Genomic DNA, 16,356 nt, shown 5'->3' on the forward strand with positions numbered 1-16,356 from the left:
CACCTCAGGAATGTCGGAAGCCTGCAGAGTACGGGGAGGAGAGCATGTGTGTGCTGGCGCCTCAGCTCTGGGAGCTCGGGGACACTGGGTTTTATCATGAACCTGATTCCTTTTTCTCTAGGGGAAGCTGCCTACACGGATCACAGTGCCACTCTCTGTGATTAGCCAGCCTATGAAGGGCAAAAGTGTGGTCACAGCCCCCATCATCAAAGGCAACCTTGGAGCCAAGTAAGTGCTATAGGGAGAGGTGGGCGGGGCTTCTGGGGGGCTCCTTGTTGCGGGTGGGAAGGCAGCTGGGTTTCCTGGGCTCTCCTTTGTTGTGTTCAACAAGATTTATTGAGCACCTAGTATTGTTTGAGGTGTTGGGGATGTAGCAGTGGTTAAAATAGACAAAAAGCCATGCTGTCTTCAAGTGGGGAGAGAAATAATAAAATACTGTATGGGTGGTGAGACATACTGTGGAGAAAAGCAAGGAAGGGGGCAGGAGGTGCTGTGATGGGGTCAGCACTGCCATGGCTCAGCAGTTGTACTGCGGGTTGCTAGGGAAGGCCTCCCTTGGACATTTGAGCTCTGTTGTGTGATAGGTCAGAGGATGAGGGCTTATTGGGAGCCTGAGCTTTCTGTGGCCCTGCCTTAAACAGGGATAGAGGGCATGATGAAAGAATTCTGATAGTCTGAAGGCAGCTATTGGGGGGGGGTCTTGTTAAAAGCACATATCTCCCTGGGGCCCTATTTGTTATTCTGCTGATCAAGGTATGGATATTAGGGTCATTCTGCCCGGAGCACTGGGAGCCCTTGGGCTTGCTCTTCCCTCTTGTCATGGGACGCACAGAAGCTGGGAGAAAGGTGGTCTCATCAGCTGGTTTCCATTTCAGTCCAGGATGCTGGAATTTTTACTGGGCACAGGCCTCCCTGTTTTCCTTCAATGCATGGCCTGATTCTGGGCGAGAGCTAATGCCCTGTCCTGCTTTCATCCACAGCCTCAGTGGGTTGGGCCGCAATATCATCCTCACCACCATGCCAGCGGGCACTAAGCTCATTGCTGGCAATAAGCCCGTGAGTTTCCTCACTGCCCAGCAGCTCCAGCAGCTCCAGCAGCAAGGTCAGGCCACACAGGTAGGTCCAAGGCAGACTGTTGGCCGTACCAGGGTTCTCCTTTGCTGTTTGTTCTCAACTGATGACCCTATTTGCAGTCTGCTGATCACACATTCTCTTTGCAAACAGGTGCGCATCCAGACTGTCCCCGCGTCCCATCTTCAACAGGGAACAGCCTCCAATTCCTCCAAAGCAGTCTCCACTGTTGTTGTGACCACAGCTCCATCTCCTAAGCAGGCCCCTGAACAACAGTGATTCTGAGGGAAAATGGCTTCCACAAAAGCCCATACCTGCTCTGCCTTCTGGCTGAGAGGAAGGGAGCAGGGAGGTCACATCCTTCCTCCAGCTCATCTGTCTGAGGAAGGCTTGGTGGCAGTAGTGGCCGGGATTCCGCTGCCACACTCCACATGGAGGCCTCTGAGAGAGGTTCACTGCAGGTCTGTGCTGTCCTGATCCAGGAGAAGCTTCTCTCAAAGTTGTGTGAGGTCCTTGTTGTGTCACACAAGCCAGAGTCCTCTCCTGGGAGCAGGATGCCGAGGGCGGGCTTACAGTGGCGGAGTGTAGACAGCGAATAAGCCTCGTTCTATACGTGGATCGAACTTTTTAGCTTGTGGTCTTCTCTGTGACTAGTGGTCTGGATAGAAGTTTTGTGTCCAGAAATTTTTATGTAACTTATTTTTTTTAAAGAGCCTATTGTACATCTTTGTCTAATAGAAACCTGGGTGTTAGCCCCCCCACCTCCAATGGATTCATTATTCTTTTGGCCAGAATGTGAGAATAGCAAGATTCTTTTAGGTTGGTGGCTGACTTGATAATTACATAGTGATGGAGAGGCTGCAAGATGGGGAAGAAACATAGGCAGTGAGATTGTGTGGGTTCCCTGAAATGGGATTAGTTTTGCACTACCTCTTAAAGGTGGGGTGTCAGGACCCTGACGGGGTCTGTTTCCTCACGTGCTGACCGTTCTCATCAAGCCTGTTCACATAAGCCCCGAGCCCCGAGCCGGTGGGTACATAGGTGATGCCCAGCAGAGACGCTGCTGCTGTAGCACCGACTTGCTTTCAGGTCAGAGACTGTACCTTCTGCTTTGCTCCAGAACAAGAGTCAGCAAACCATGGCCCTTGGGCTGGCTACCCATTTTTGTAAATAAAGTTTTATTGGAACACAGCCTGTGCCCTTCATTTATGTATTACCTATGCCTGCTTTCAGCTCAAAGGCAGAACTGAATCGATGCCATATGGCCCTGAAGTCCAAAACTATTTTTATGTGGTCCTTTAAGTAAAACCTTGCTGACTTTTTTTTTAAATCTTCACCTGAGGACATTTTTTGCATTTATCTTCAGATAGAGTGGGGGGTGGGGGGGGAGAGAAAGAAACATCGATGTAAGAGAAAGACATCGAGTGGTTGCCACCCTCAGGACCCCAACTGGTGCTGGGGTCAAACTGCAACCGAGGTACGTGCCCTTAGTGGGAACCGAACCCAGGACTATCTGGTCTGCAGGCCAACACTCTAACTGCTGAGCCAAACCAGCCAGGGCACCTTGCTGACTTTTATTCCAAAGTAGAGATGGCAAGAAGAGAGTGGGTGTCCCTACCAGACATCACCAACCCCAAAAGAGGTCAGCCTGGATATACAAGTTATTTATTCCTGGCTATTTCATGCTTTTCAGCCCCCATCCAGCTTCAGGCAGGGCGCTTAGACTGGCACTTTAAAGTGTCATATTTAATTGAAGCGCTGGTTGCTAAGGATACATGCCTCTTTTGTGTTGGAGCAGGGGTTGGGTGGTAACGCTTTTCTGCAGTGACAGGGCTTCCCTAACTCTTGCAGGAATCCGGATGATTAAAGATGTGTCTTTGATCTGTGGAAGTCCAGTGATGACGCCTCCTGGGGTCTGCGTGAGGAAGTGGGGTTGGAGGGCGGGGCATCGGAATGGCCTCTTCAGGGCCTGCTGGGTGGAGGCTGAGGCTCGGGCCAGGGCAGCAGAGGCCTTTCCATGGCTTGTTGGTGACAGTGGTTCTGCAGGCGTCTCAATGGATTCCTAAAGCAGTTCTGTGAAATGGTTACTATTGTCCCTGTTTTTACTGTGAGAAAATGTGCATTTCATTGGAGTTGAGGAGAACCAGGATGTAAAGTGCACGCTTGATTCTAAGTCAGCCGCCCCTTCTGCTGCCTTCTCAAGAAGGGAATGGCTGTGATGTGTCATGGTGAGACTTGGGGACGACCCAGAGTTGCGGGTGGTGAGCCTGGACCACGAAGAGCCTAGGGGACCTGGCTGAGGCGAGAGTGAGTGTTGAGGGGCAGCAGAGAGGCTCTGGGCCAGGACGGCGATGGCGAAGGCGGGCGTGCAGGGGAGGAACATTGTCTTTCGCGGGGTCAGGGAGACTGCACCTGGTGTTCGTAGTACTTTGATATTTGCGTGTCCTCGCTCCCTAGTCCATTTCACATGAAAAGTTCATATGACAGGTTCTAAATGAGAAAAAGGTAGAAATTTGAGGAATCCTGTCTCAGGTATGTACTGCTGGTTCAAATAAACTTCCTCTGAATTAACTCAACAAATGATTTCATACAAGTAGTTCTGGCATTCAGCCCCAACCTCACCGCACACTTTTTGCTTTTTTTTAAATCCTTACCTGAGGATATCTTTCCATTTGTTTTCAGACAGAGGGGGAGGGGGGGAGAGAGAGAAAGAGAAAAACATCAGTGCAAGAGAGACATTAATTAGTTGCCTTCCTCACGACCCCGACCAGGGCTGGGGACTGAATTGCAGCCAAGGTATGTGCCCTTGACCAGAATTGAACCCGCAGCTCGTTGGTCTGTGGGCCGATGCTCTTAACTCCTGAGCTAAACTGGCCAGGGCACACCCCACACTTTTATTTGCTGAAGTCACCTGACTGCCCGTCTCCTTAGTGGCCGCAGACATTTACATCCAAGGAGAACAAATAGCTTTCAGGATGCCACTGTGGGACTGACCCGGGGGAAGTATAACTGGGCTCTGGCCAGCCTGTCAGTGGAGCACCACATTGGAAACCCCTGTTGGAGGTGTTCAGGTGACATCACCAGCCTTTGTACCAAACATGGTTGGTTCCTTAGGCACGTACCTCAGGGGTCATGAGGGATGTGGGTGGGTGTTTGGGGAACAATTCGGGAAGAACCCGTGGCTGCCATTGTGTCTTTGATCTTCTGGTTGACACAGGTTGGTAAAATTGTCCAGACCACATGTCTAAGCCTGGATTTGGTGAGGGGTGGTCACTTCTGTGACAGCATCCAAACCATGTTGTGACGGCGGCATCAGAGTAAGCTTGAACGATTTATCACACCTCAACCTCTCACTCTGGAGAAAAGACTGCATTTCCTTGAAGTATTCTGACCCACCCCTTTTCAATCAAAACGAAGACCTTCACTTGGAAAGTAAAACCGAGAGCAGGTTCCTTCCTCCCACCTCCAGTCTCAGGAAATAACGTTTTACATTAATTGCCAATAATAGGTCCTCTAGTACTTGTTGAAGGGATGTTTGGGTTTTCTGCTCAGCAGGCAAACGAAAGTGGATCCTGAAAGGGTACCTGTTTGTTTGTCTAAATATTAAATTAGTGTTTCCAAGTAGCTCATTCTTCACCTCCAGCTGTGGCTTCAGCTCTGATTGCTGGCCGACGGGAGGGCTCTGAGTACAGCGGGCCTTCCAGAGCGCCTGTGGTGCTTCGTGGAAGCGATCTGCTGCGCGGGTGTGGAGTCGCAGAGGGTAGAGGTGAACTGTAGGCTGGCCTTGAGTCCTGCTGAAGACTGGTTCTGCGGCTTGGTGTGTGTAACAGACTGATCGACTCTGGTTCTGCGGCTTGGTGCGTGTAACAGACTGATCGACTCTGGTTCTGCGGCTTGGTGTGTGTAACAGACTGATCGACTCTGGTTCTGCGGCTTGGTGCGTGTAACAGACTGATCGACTCTGGTTCTGCGGCGTGGTGCGTGTAACAGACTGATCGACTCTGGTTCTGCGGCTTGGTGCGTGTAACAGACTGATCGACTCTGGTTCTGCGGCTTGGTGCGTGTAACAGACTGATCGACTCTGGTTCTGCGGCTTGGTGCGTGTAACAGAACTGATCGACTCTGTTTCTGCGGCTTGGTGCGTGTAACAGACTGATCGACTCTGGTTCTGCGGCTTGGTGCGTGTAACAGACTGATCGACTCTGGTTCTGCGGCTTGGTGCGTGTAACAGACTGATCGACTCTGGTTCTGCGGCTTGGTGCGTGTAACAGACTGATCGACTCTGGTTCTGCGGCTTTGGTGCGTGTAACAGACCTGATCGACTCTGGTTCTGCGGCTTGGTGCGTGTAACAGACTGATCGACTCTGGTTCTGCGGCTTGGTGCGGTAACAGACTGATCGACTCGGTTCTGCGGCTTGGTGCGTGTAAACAGACTGATCGACTCTGGTTCTGCGGCTTTGGTGCGAGTAACAGACTGATCGACTCTGGTTCTGCGGCTTGGTGCGTGTAACAGACTGATCGACTCTGGTTCTGCGGCTTGGTGCGTGTAACAGACTGATCGACTCTGGTTCTGCGGCTTGGTGCGTGTAACAGACTGATCGACTCTGGTTCTGCGGCTTGGTGCGTGTAACAGACTGATCGACTCTGGTTCTGCGGCTTGGTGTGTGTAACAGACTGATCGACTCTGGTTCTGCGGCTTGGTGCGAGTAACAGACTGATCGACTCTGGTTCTGCGGCTTGGTGTGTGTAACAGACTGATCGACTCTGGTTCTGCGGCTTGGTGTGTGTAACAGACTGATCAATTCTGAAGAACTGGTGTACTTACATTGCAGGTGGTTGTGAGAAACAAATGAGATACATTTCCAGTCTGAAAAACGCGAAATGAATGGGGTACTGTTTGGTCTATAAGACTTGCTTTCAAATTAGTCCTAACCCACTTTTATCAGCAACATATTGATCTCTCTTTGCCTGGATTGTGCCTTTTTTGTGGGGCAGGCTCCCTGTTTGTCCCCCTCCTTGTTCTCATCATGGTGGTTTCACGTACCTTATGGCTCCAGTCGCCCGGTAACTGCTCGAATTCCTTGCTGGGCACATAACGTAACCTGCACACCATTGCAGTGCTGGCACAGGTAGGTGTTTGATAAATACTTGGGGAAGGAAGTTTAAAAAAACAACAACACAAAGAACCAGAACCAAGACTGGAGTATCAAGACTTGTATTACTAGTTCAAGCTTCAGATCCTTGCAGAATTCTTATCCCTTGTTTGCAGCAGTGTTTAAAGTCAGGCCTTCCATCACCTGACATTTTTCTCTCTGCTCATTATACAGATTTCCTGTCAGCATCCTCTGATGAGGGTACTTTTTGAGAGTCAGAACATCTGAGTTTCAGCTCTCAGCTGGGCCACTAACTAGCTTCCTAATTTAAAAAATAAAAATCCCCTTTGGCTCAACTTAGTCACTTATCAACAATGCTATTGCAGTACTCTGAAATACAATTAGTTAGGAGATGTTTAACAAATAACATTTAAATACTAAAGCTTGTGAATCATTACTTTAAAAAACACAGGTTCGAACTGCATCTGTAAAACAAAGGCACCGTTGCTCACTTACTTTGTAATCAGAAAGTACCTGCTTTCTGGAGAAGGGATAAATTGTCAAAAGCAGTGAGTTTTGCTGGATTCATATCCTGGATTAGTCCATGAGACTACTTCCTGTGCCAAAATGTTAGCATCTGATTTCTCTTCACTCTGGACACAAAGGCTTGCTTCATTTTTCTTTATGAAGGATACCACACCTACACAGCCGTTAGCCAGTTAAACGAGAAGGTGCAAATACGTATATAGGACCTTAACAGCAGACCAAAGCAAGCATTAAAAAAAAGATGCGCTACACCTGTGAGCACTCCAGCTGTTGGTGCTCAAAGGGACATGTCCACCCCTACTTAGGACTCATGGCCTCTTCTTCCTCATCTGAGCCATTCAAGAGGGCCTTCTGGTACGTGGGGTCTGACCTCAGCTTCTGAATCCCAATGATTTCTCCTCCTCTCCGCCTCTTTAACCGAGTCAAAAGGCTGTAATAGAGAAACAGACAAATCAGCCCCCCAAGCTCCCTCTTCCTTCACTCAGAACGTGAAGGTAGCTAATGGTTCCTAAAGCATTTTCGTTACATCTCGCAAATACTGTGATTACATATCTGACTTCTCAGTGTTCACTGGTAGATAAAGGGCTCATGATTAATATTTAATAGCTAATGTTGTAACTGAGGTTGAACTTGGGTCTCCTGCCTCCCTTTTTGTTATTTCACTGACCAGGCGGTAGAACGGAAAGAAACCGTGACCTGGAGTTGCCTTCTGTTTGGCTTGTGTGGAATTCTTTGTGGGTGAGGCGTGTGCAGCCCTCTGAGCCCTTGCCTGTCTCACAGGGTGGCGAGGGTTAGAGCGGGCCGCGCACTGCTTGCTCCCCGCAGTGCCGGGGCAAAGCAAGTGCGTAGGCAGACTGAGCTGTTCCTCGGATGAGCACTTAGCACTTGCTGCCCTGGTTTCTCACCCGAGTGTCCCGAGGTCTCTGGGAAGTAGGCAGACACACCCAGGAGTAAGGTGCAGGCGCAGAATGAACCAGGGACAGAGCCCGCACTGCAGCCCAGTGCTGGTGCCTCGTTCAGGCCTAACGTCAGAACTGCATCGGAAGCCTGGGCCTCCCAGGTCACTGACGGGGCAGGTCCTTGACCAGACCGCCTCAGAGCCTCAGCACCCTCACCTGTAGGTGTAGAGTGCCTGGCGCAGAACCTGGCGTTTAGCTGGTGCTTGTTACGTGGACAGAGTCAGCACTACGTAGTTAAGGAAGGTGGGTCACTGGAAAGAAGACTGATGTGGTGTAATAAGTGTTGGGGGCAGGGGGTTGGGAAGGGAGGGAAACCTTGACGAAAGCCGTCTTCTCTCGGACATACCAGTGAACGAGGGAGAAGTTGATGGCCACAATGCAGAGCGCGGCCAGGTAATGCCAGCAGAAACACATGGTAATGAACATGAGGTTCCCGTGATCTTCCTGGTCCCAGCTGGGTGTTCCAAAGGGTGGGAACAGCACAAACCCAATCTGGTGGATTATGCAGAGAAGACAGCCTTGTCATTAGTTGCTTCCTTCCTGTGGTTGCCAGAGGTGTACAGATGTTCCCCATCACCTCATTTCCCATACCCATGTCAGCACAGAAAGACCTTTTTGCACAGGAAAATGGCTAGGTTAATTCTGATTTAGAATAAACTTATTTCAAACAAAATTTCAGGCGAACAGTTGAGCAAGCGGAGCCGATGGTATCAGTACCTCCACTGAAGTGGGCAGATAGGGAAAGGTGTACCGTGCTCACTGTGTATGCGCCATGGATTCTTCGTGCATCAGCAGGCTGTTCGTGGATGAAGCCACATAGGGGGCGGGCATGGGCAGAAGAGTGGCCATCTGAACCCACCCACGTGGTATGCTAGCGCTGCATGTCAGGACTTCACTGGGACACGCTCCGTGGGGCCCTTATTCCATACAGTGTTAGGAGCATTGTTTAAATAATTACCTGCCAGAACCAGGTGCCTTGAAGAATAACGAGTGTGGTTCGGAAAAGTTCCAGCACAATATTGTCCCGAAGGAACACCTCCAAGAAGATACTGAGAGCCCCTCCAAACACGGCGCACAGCAGCAGCGAGTGGATGTACTGGTCCAGTGGCGGGCGGTTGTGGACGTGGTGGTAGAAGAGGAAACCTGCCGGGAGCCAGGGGCAGGCGTCAGAGATGGCCCGTTCCTGCGTCAGCATCCACCCTGGACTTCCCATTACCTGAGCTTCCTCAGCCAGCCTTTCAGCCCTCGGAAAGTCAGTTTATTACAGGACAGCAAATGTGCAGATACAATGTGCGTGTGTGTGTAAAGTGGGTATAAGCAGCCAAGGATGTCTCTTCACGTCTCTAGAATCTATGGCAGGGTTCGATACAGGAGGGGTAAGTGGAATACTGCTGATTTGTGACAAATTGTGTGTTTACTTGAAATTCAGTTTTGTCCTCATTCACCTGTTTTCAGCTCTTCCTGAGGTACAGAAGTAAATGAGGTTGTTGGATCCTACATTTTTAGGACCCCACTTAACGGAAGTTATGTTGGGGGTTCCTCCCTAGCTCTGGGTGGGTCTCCTCTTTGTGATGGGAGTCCAGACAATGACACTCTGGGGGTGCAGGGGGTGGGGTGCAGTTTCTCCTCCCAGACCCTAGGGAGGCATGTGTGGTGGCCTTCATCCCGTCTTCAGACAGTCCGTGTTTGTGTGCGGAGCGGCTGGCAGAGGGCAGAGAGTGCGCACTGTTAGCCAGCGACGGGCCAGAAGCCGGATGCTCTGTGCAGTGTGTCTTCTATACCATCCAGAGCATAGGGCTAAGCCTGCTCAGGTGGTTGAAGTTCAGAGATTTGGATTTTTCTGGGGAAGGTTACTGTATTTAGATAGTTCTGGTCGACTGTGCCCCAATCCCTCATAATCACAACTTGTCAGTTTCTTCCTTTTTTCCATCCTTACCACTAAGTTACCTTCATTAAATGTTGCCACAGCCATAACCAATCTGTCGACCCCTAAAGGAACGTGATTGATGAGACAGGTGAGCATATCAGTGACTCCTGAGATTGCGAAGAAGAGATACATGGTGCTGTGTTGCCAGTTCATTAGCTTGATCCAGTGGTTTTCAGTGTACAGGTGGAGGTGGGGCCCATCTGGGACAAACTGCTCTGCGAGGATCCCTGCAGGGAAATGAGAATGGAAATTGAGGAGGAAGTAGTCCCAGGGCACACAGGAGACTGAAAAATAACCCCGAGTCACGAACCAAGCCAAGATGTGAAGGTGGCCCGTGGTTCAGTGCCCCTACTTTGCGACTTCAGTGTAAACTAAGGTACTTGCAGAGGAACCTGTGTACATATCTTCCCATTGTTGCTGCTGTTCCTTGCACCGGGCCCCTGGGGGAGGGGAAGAAGCAGTAGGAACAAGCCACACCGGTGCACAGGAAACGGTTGGTAGCTGAGATGAGTAGGCATTGTCCCCTAAGAGAGTGTGGCAGGTAACAGTCTGGGCGTCCCCTGTGAAGTGAGCCGTGAACAGCCCTGGAAGGAAACAGCGTGAAAAGGATAGAATCCGAGCAGACACTGGTGGGGGACGCTGTGCACGCCCGAGGGAGGGATGCCGCGCCCGCCCGGGTATGTCTCCAGGCATGGAATGGGCTCCGTGGTCTTGCATCCTTCCCAAGCTGTAGGTCTCAGTGTCCTGACCCCTTCACGCGGTGTTTCTGGCCATACTGTATCTCCGGAGAGGCCAGCCTTAGGGACCGGGCCAGAAGATGGATCAGCTGTGCCATGGGGTAGGTGGCCATCCTCACCCCTTGCGCTGTTACCTGCTTTGGAAGGCAAAAGATTTGCCTTTATGCCTGGTGCCCCAAATGTTCTGAGGCCTCCATGAGTCCTCCACGACAGCATTCTGGACTCTGTTCCCCAAACATGTTTCCCCAAACTCAGCCCCTTTCTGAATTTATGTATAAAGGATCAAGGAGTTGAGGAAAACCACTCAGGAAAAAGAAGTCCGGTGAGAGCAGAAACAGTCTTCAGTTCCCCACTGTGGCCCCAATATCTAGAACAGTGAGTTCCTGGCACATGGTGGGAACTCGAGAAATAATTGGTGAATGAATATTATTTTCACCCAAATCCATTTTTTCTAGCTTTAGTTAGGCCAAGGTGATGCTGTCCTTACCATTTAAGGCATAGGGTCCCTGTTGCCTTCTCAGGGTGAGTGGGAAAACCCAGCTGGGCCTGGCAAACCAAGCCATGTACCTTTGCTAACTCCACAGAAGCTACTGCTACTGCTTCAGCTCCTCCCAGGAGACTAGGCTGAAGATGGTCAGTGGCAAATGTCGTTGCAGAATAAGACCCGTCATGGGTATGGCTCATTCTTTGAAGGCCACCCGGAGAGTGGAACAGATGACAAGTAGAAGTGGGTGGATTTTTTCAGGATGGGCACTAAAGGAAGGTCCCTCTCAAACTGCCCCTGGTGGGCTGCTTCAGTGTCTCCCACTGCCTCTTACCAGTCTGCTAGCACCACGCCCCTGTCTGTGATGCCTTGAGATTGGGGATGGAGGATGTGCCAGTGAGTAGGGTGTTTACTCTTGAGATTCTCGTGGAGAGACGTGAGAAAAGATGATTTTTCTAAAACTAAATTTAGTACTTTCATAACTCATGACATGAGCTTATTTGTTCTTTTTTTCTACTTTTGTGTTTTGTCTTTTTCATCAAGTATGTCTTCTGTCCCTACAACCTATACCCATGTCTTTCTAGGGCAAAGGATGTAGTTTATTTGGTAGTTTTTCACAATGCATTAAGATGTAAGGTGCTAATAACTTAATATTACAATGGTTGGTACACAAAAGTTACATTAAAATATTCAGTGGCCAACTGAAAATCCGTGATCTATTATCTCTGTCGGTGCAGACATCCATTTCACAGGGTCCAGAAACTGGTTAAAGGGTCTGGGTGTGATGGGGCGACCCCTGGACCATAGGACCCCGTTCTTACCGATGACCGGAAATACCGTTCTGATCGCAGCTTCAATGATCTCGAGACGCTGGTAAGAATGAATCAGTTGGCTTCTTTTTCCCTTGTGATGACAATACTTCAGTGGGTACTTCACTGACCACCAGAGTCCAACTATCAAGAAAAAACTCCCCGGGAGAGCGTGGCCCTTGAAGTTTGCCATCGGGGTTCTAGGTCACCTGGAAAAGAAGGGTCGCCGTTAGGTGGCTGAAGGAAGAAAACCTCTTGGCAGGAAAGGCAGCATTTCCAGCTCCAACTCATAAGCCGTATTAAGAAGGGCCCACTCGTTCTCATGAAGTCAGTCTTGGTCGCAGGACCGAAGTCTTGTCTGCTGAGGGAGTTACATGCTGGCCCTGAGGCGTTGGTAAATAGAAGGGGGTGGGGGTGGAGGATAGATAAATACTCATTGATTTCAGGGTAGAAAAGCCCTCCTAAACAAGGAGGGAACTAGAAAAGAAGTACTGACAGTGGCATTTTATGGGTCAAAAACATCAGAAAGCAAGCCAATGGAGCAAAAGTGCCAACTGTGGGATTGTGACTGAGCGCCCAGGTGGAACCAATGGGCAGCACCTGCTAGCCCATCCCCATCCCGCACAGTGGTGAGCCCCGCAATGTGCTTGGGACCCTGTCTGAGCGAAGAGCGCCTCCCAGGAATATGTGAATTATGACCTGGTGAATGAGAAGGCACAAGCAACCCACATAGTGGGCAGGGAGCTTCCTTAGCATCCAAGCCAGGCTCCTTGGGGAAGAGAAAACCACAGGGTCCTTGTGACTGAAGGCAGTTTCAGTACATTTACACAAAGGCAGTAGCATCACAACGTTTGTTACTCAAAACAGATCCCAGAAATAGGAGTAAGGGCTGGGGGAGGGGCCAATGGCTGGGAGGGCAGCCTTCTGTCCCTGACCACCAGCAGCAGGAGACAGCAGGGTAGCAAGCACCTGTTACTTTGAAGCCGGTCGGGCCTCTAATGTTGGGATAGCGCCCCTTTCAGAGCCACCTCGCGTGGAGACTCCGCACTCCCAGCACAGCGGTGTGGCTATTTAAAAGGTGCCCCAGGAAGGGCAAAGCCTTGCCTTGGGGTGGGAATCCTAAGCTCAGGTCTTATGTAAATCTCTGCACTATGGGTGTGAGTAGGGCTGTCATTCGGTAAAATGTCTAGGCAGCAACTCCAAAGAGTGGTTTTCTCATCCCGGTATTCCCTCCGAGAGCCTTTATAAATCGACAAGGAAAAGACCATGGAAGGATGGGCACACACATGAACAGTTCACAGTCAATGCAAATCGACCAAATCTCGCTGTAATTAAAGACATGCAAATGAATGACAATATCATTTTCACCTAATTGGAATATAATTTGAAAAATGAGAGATTTGATGCAGCTATAGTATAAACATGGTCAAATGGTTCAAATTCAGTAAAAGTCAAAGTAGTTATACAAACACCACTTATTCTATAAAATACTCCAGGCATGGTTTCTTTTCCTTTCATCCTATTTACAGTAACATAGGCTGTGGGATCAAAATTATGAGTTATATAGAATTTATTCAGAAGGAAAATGACCTTCTCCTGTGCCCTGGGTGGTGACCTACATAAATGTAGGGTGGGAGAAAACAGCAGTTGATGGTGATCTAGAAAATACCACTCGGGAAGTTAGAGTATCAGTGGTCGGCACAGCTTCCCCCAACCCTGCCATCGGGTGTCCCATCCCTCTGTCCCTGGCTACATTGTCAGGGCTGATTCACACCTGATCCATTTACAGTCCAGGTTTCCACCCTTCATCAAGAACTTTCACAAGCTTTTAAAAATTGCTTATAATTTTTTAAATGTCGCATAGTATTTAAAGGTTTACAATTTAAAGGTCCCATAGTTATTTAAAAGCAGCAGCCCCATGTTCTCTCCCTCCTCACCCCCCACAAAGGGAAACCACTCTAAATTCTTCCTGCTGTTTTTTTTTTTTTGGTAATTACCTCCATAACTCTAGTTAACTTGTGCACACTGCCATCTGTTAATTTACTGTTGTCGGGCATTCTCTGTCAACTTCAAGCTCTGTACAGCCTCTCTCTTCTCTTCACAGTAGTGACATTGTATCCATTTACTGAAATCATTAGTCTCATTATTATGGCTCTGTAAATCCAAAAGATCCTGTGCGCTCTTTGATCTCGCCCACCCCTCCTTTCCTGTGACACAGGGTCCCCTCTACGGCTTCAAGAAGTACAACCTACTCCTGCTTCAGGGCCGCGCAGTCTGTTCTTTCTGGAACAGTTTTCCCATGGAGAGCCAACGGTTTGATCCTTCACTCCGCTCTGGTCTCTGCCCAAATATGTCTTTATTCCCTGACCGCTTTATGTAAAATAGCAGACGTGTCCGTGCACACTTCTAAATTTCTTTAATGAATCACTATCTGCAAGCTCACTGAAAGTAGGGATTCGACCTGCTTTGTTACTGCTGGTAGCCCCTTGCTTACAATAGGGTTTGTCGCACTCAAATATTTGTGGAATGAATGCTGATCCAAACACTGTATTATTGGTTATAGTTTCTTCTTTTAAAAAATGTGTTCATTGATTTTTTTTTTTTTAGAGAGAGAGGAAGGGAGAAAAAGAAACATTGATGTGAGAAACATCTATGGGCTGCCTCCTGCACGTCCCCTACTGGGGATCGAGCCTGCAACCCAGGCATGTGCCCTGAATCCAACTGGGACCTCTCAGTCCATGGGACTACGCTCAACCCACTGAGCCTCACCAGTCGGGCATGGGTTATGTTTTCAACATTTTTGTATTATTCTGGAGTGAATAATTACCTTGCTTTTCTTTTGTTTCATTTCCCGTATATTTAATCACTTTCTTTTTCCACAAAAGAGCTAATAGATTTGTCAAATGTCTACTACATGAATGTCTAGACATTCTCACATCAGATAACCTGTTAGTTCTGCTTTATTCCAGAGGCCTCTCTCCAGGGCCTTTCGCCTCCCTTTCCCGAGCTGGACTGCTGTCCGTCAACCGTCTTCCAGGGTCTCTCTGCTTTTTACTGTTTTGGACCCTCTTTCTTGGATGCCATGTATTTTTCTCCCATTAATATGTACCTACTTATTCCCCAACATATGCACAAAAAGTAGATTCTTTGAGAATTTGCATAGCTAACAATCTCCACCTGTTTTAAACAAAGTGGTTTATTCAGTCTGTTAATATTTAATATAGTTATCAATGAGGTTACATTTACATCTGTCATTTTGCTATTTGTTTTCTGTCTCATGAATTTTTTTTTTAAAGGCTTAATTTTTAAAGAGCAGATTTAAGTTTACAACAAAATGGAGAGGAAGGTACAGAGACTTTTCACATGTGCCTGCACCCGTGTATGCCTAGTCTCCCCATTATGGACACCGCCACCAGAGTGGTAACAATTTTTACCCAGGGTGAACCCACACTGACACCAAGTCCATGGTATACCTTGGGATTTACTCTTGACGTTGCACATTGTATGGGTTTGAACAAATGTATAATGATATCTATCCGTCTGTATAACATCATACAGAGTATTTTTACTGCCCTAAATCTCCTCTATGCTCTCCCATCCATCCCTCTCCTCCCCTCCCCTCCCCTGGCAACCACTGATCTTTTATTGTCTCCATAGTTTTGCCTTTTCCATGATGTCATATACTTAGAATTATAAGTAGCCTTTTCAGATTGGTTTCTCTCTTAGTAACATGCATTTAACTTTCCTTCGTTTTTTTCCCCTCACCCTAGGATATATATATATATTTATATATATTTTTTATCCTCACCCGAGGACATTTTCCATTTTTTGTTAAGGTAGAGTGGGAGGGAGAGAGAGGAAGAGAGAGAGAGAGAGAGAGAGAGAGAGAAACATCGACGTGAAAGGGACACATCGAGTGGCCGCCATCTGCACGACCAGGGCCGGGGACAAACTGCAACCAAGGTACGTGCCCTTAGTGGGAACCAAACCCGGGTCTCTCTGGACCACAGGCTGATGCTCTAACCGCTGAGTCAAACTGGCCAGGGCCGAGGATATTTTTTTCTATTTATCTTCAGATAGAGAAAGAGAGGGAGAGAGGAAGAGAGAGAGAAACAGTGATGTTAGAGAGACATACCGACTAGTTGCCTCCCACACGACCCTGACCAGGGCTGGGGATGAACCGCAACTGAGGTATGTGCCCTTGACTGGACTTGAACCCGTGACTCACTGGTCCGCAGGCTGACACTCTAACCACTGAGCCAAACCAGCCAGGGCATAATTTCCTCCATTTTTTTGATTGTTTGATAGCTTACTTATTTTTAGCACTGAATAATATTCTGTTTTCTGATGTACAACAGTTTATTTATCCATTAACCTACTTAAGGACATCTTGGTTGCTTCCAAGAACTGGCAATTATGAATAAAGCTATTACAAATATCCATGTGCAGGTTTTTGTGTGAACATAAGTTTTTATCTTCTTTAGGTAAACACCAAAGAGTGAGATTTCTGGATCAGAGGGCAAGGGTATGTTTTGTAGAAACTGCCAAACTCTTCCAAAGTGGCTGCCATTCTGCACTCCCACCACAATGACTGGGCGTACCTGCGGCTCCACTTCCTGGTCAGCCTCTGGTGGTGTCAGTGTCCTGGGGTTTGGCCATTCTAATAGGTGTGCAGTGGTGTCTCATTGTTTTAATATGCATTTCCCCCATTACCCCGACCAAGGCAAGGG

General features: G+C 48.6%; 2 protein-coding genes across 3 annotated transcripts in view; one reads left to right on the plus strand and one right to left on the minus strand.

Annotated features, from left to right (window-relative positions):
• Positions 1 to 2,407, plus strand: part of NFRKB (nuclear factor related to kappaB binding protein) — a 38,761-nt gene extending 36,354 nt beyond the window's left edge. For both annotated transcript variants that reach the window (XM_036276920.1, XM_036276921.1), the window contains exons 24-26: positions 122 to 228; positions 981 to 1,116; positions 1,225 to 2,407. In XM_036276920.1, the coding sequence (XP_036132813.1) occupies positions 122 to 228; positions 981 to 1,116; positions 1,225 to 1,350 (369 nt within the window). In that variant the 3' untranslated portion in view covers positions 1,351 to 2,407. The remainder of the gene's footprint in view (positions 1 to 121; positions 229 to 980; positions 1,117 to 1,224) is intronic.
• A 4,552-nt stretch (positions 2,408 to 6,959) lies between these two features.
• TMEM45B (transmembrane protein 45B) overlaps positions 6,960 to 16,356 on the minus strand; it is a 28,868-nt gene continuing 19,471 nt past the window's right edge. The window contains exons 2-6 of the mRNA XM_036277016.1: positions 11,639 to 11,835; positions 9,617 to 9,823; positions 8,628 to 8,812; positions 8,016 to 8,161; positions 6,960 to 7,140 (exon numbers count right to left, since the gene is read on the minus strand). Of these exons, the coding sequence (XP_036132909.1) occupies positions 7,008 to 7,140; positions 8,016 to 8,161; positions 8,628 to 8,812; positions 9,617 to 9,823; positions 11,639 to 11,819 (852 nt within the window). The 5' untranslated portion in view covers positions 11,820 to 11,835 and the 3' untranslated portion in view covers positions 6,960 to 7,007. The remainder of the gene's footprint in view (positions 7,141 to 8,015; positions 8,162 to 8,627; positions 8,813 to 9,616; positions 9,824 to 11,638; positions 11,836 to 16,356) is intronic.

This window comes from Molossus molossus, unplaced genomic scaffold (assembly GCF_014108415.1).
Source record: "Molossus molossus isolate mMolMol1 unplaced genomic scaffold, mMolMol1.p scaffold_m16_p_22, whole genome shotgun sequence".
Lineage (NCBI taxonomy): Eukaryota > Metazoa > Chordata > Mammalia > Chiroptera > Molossidae > Molossus > Molossus molossus.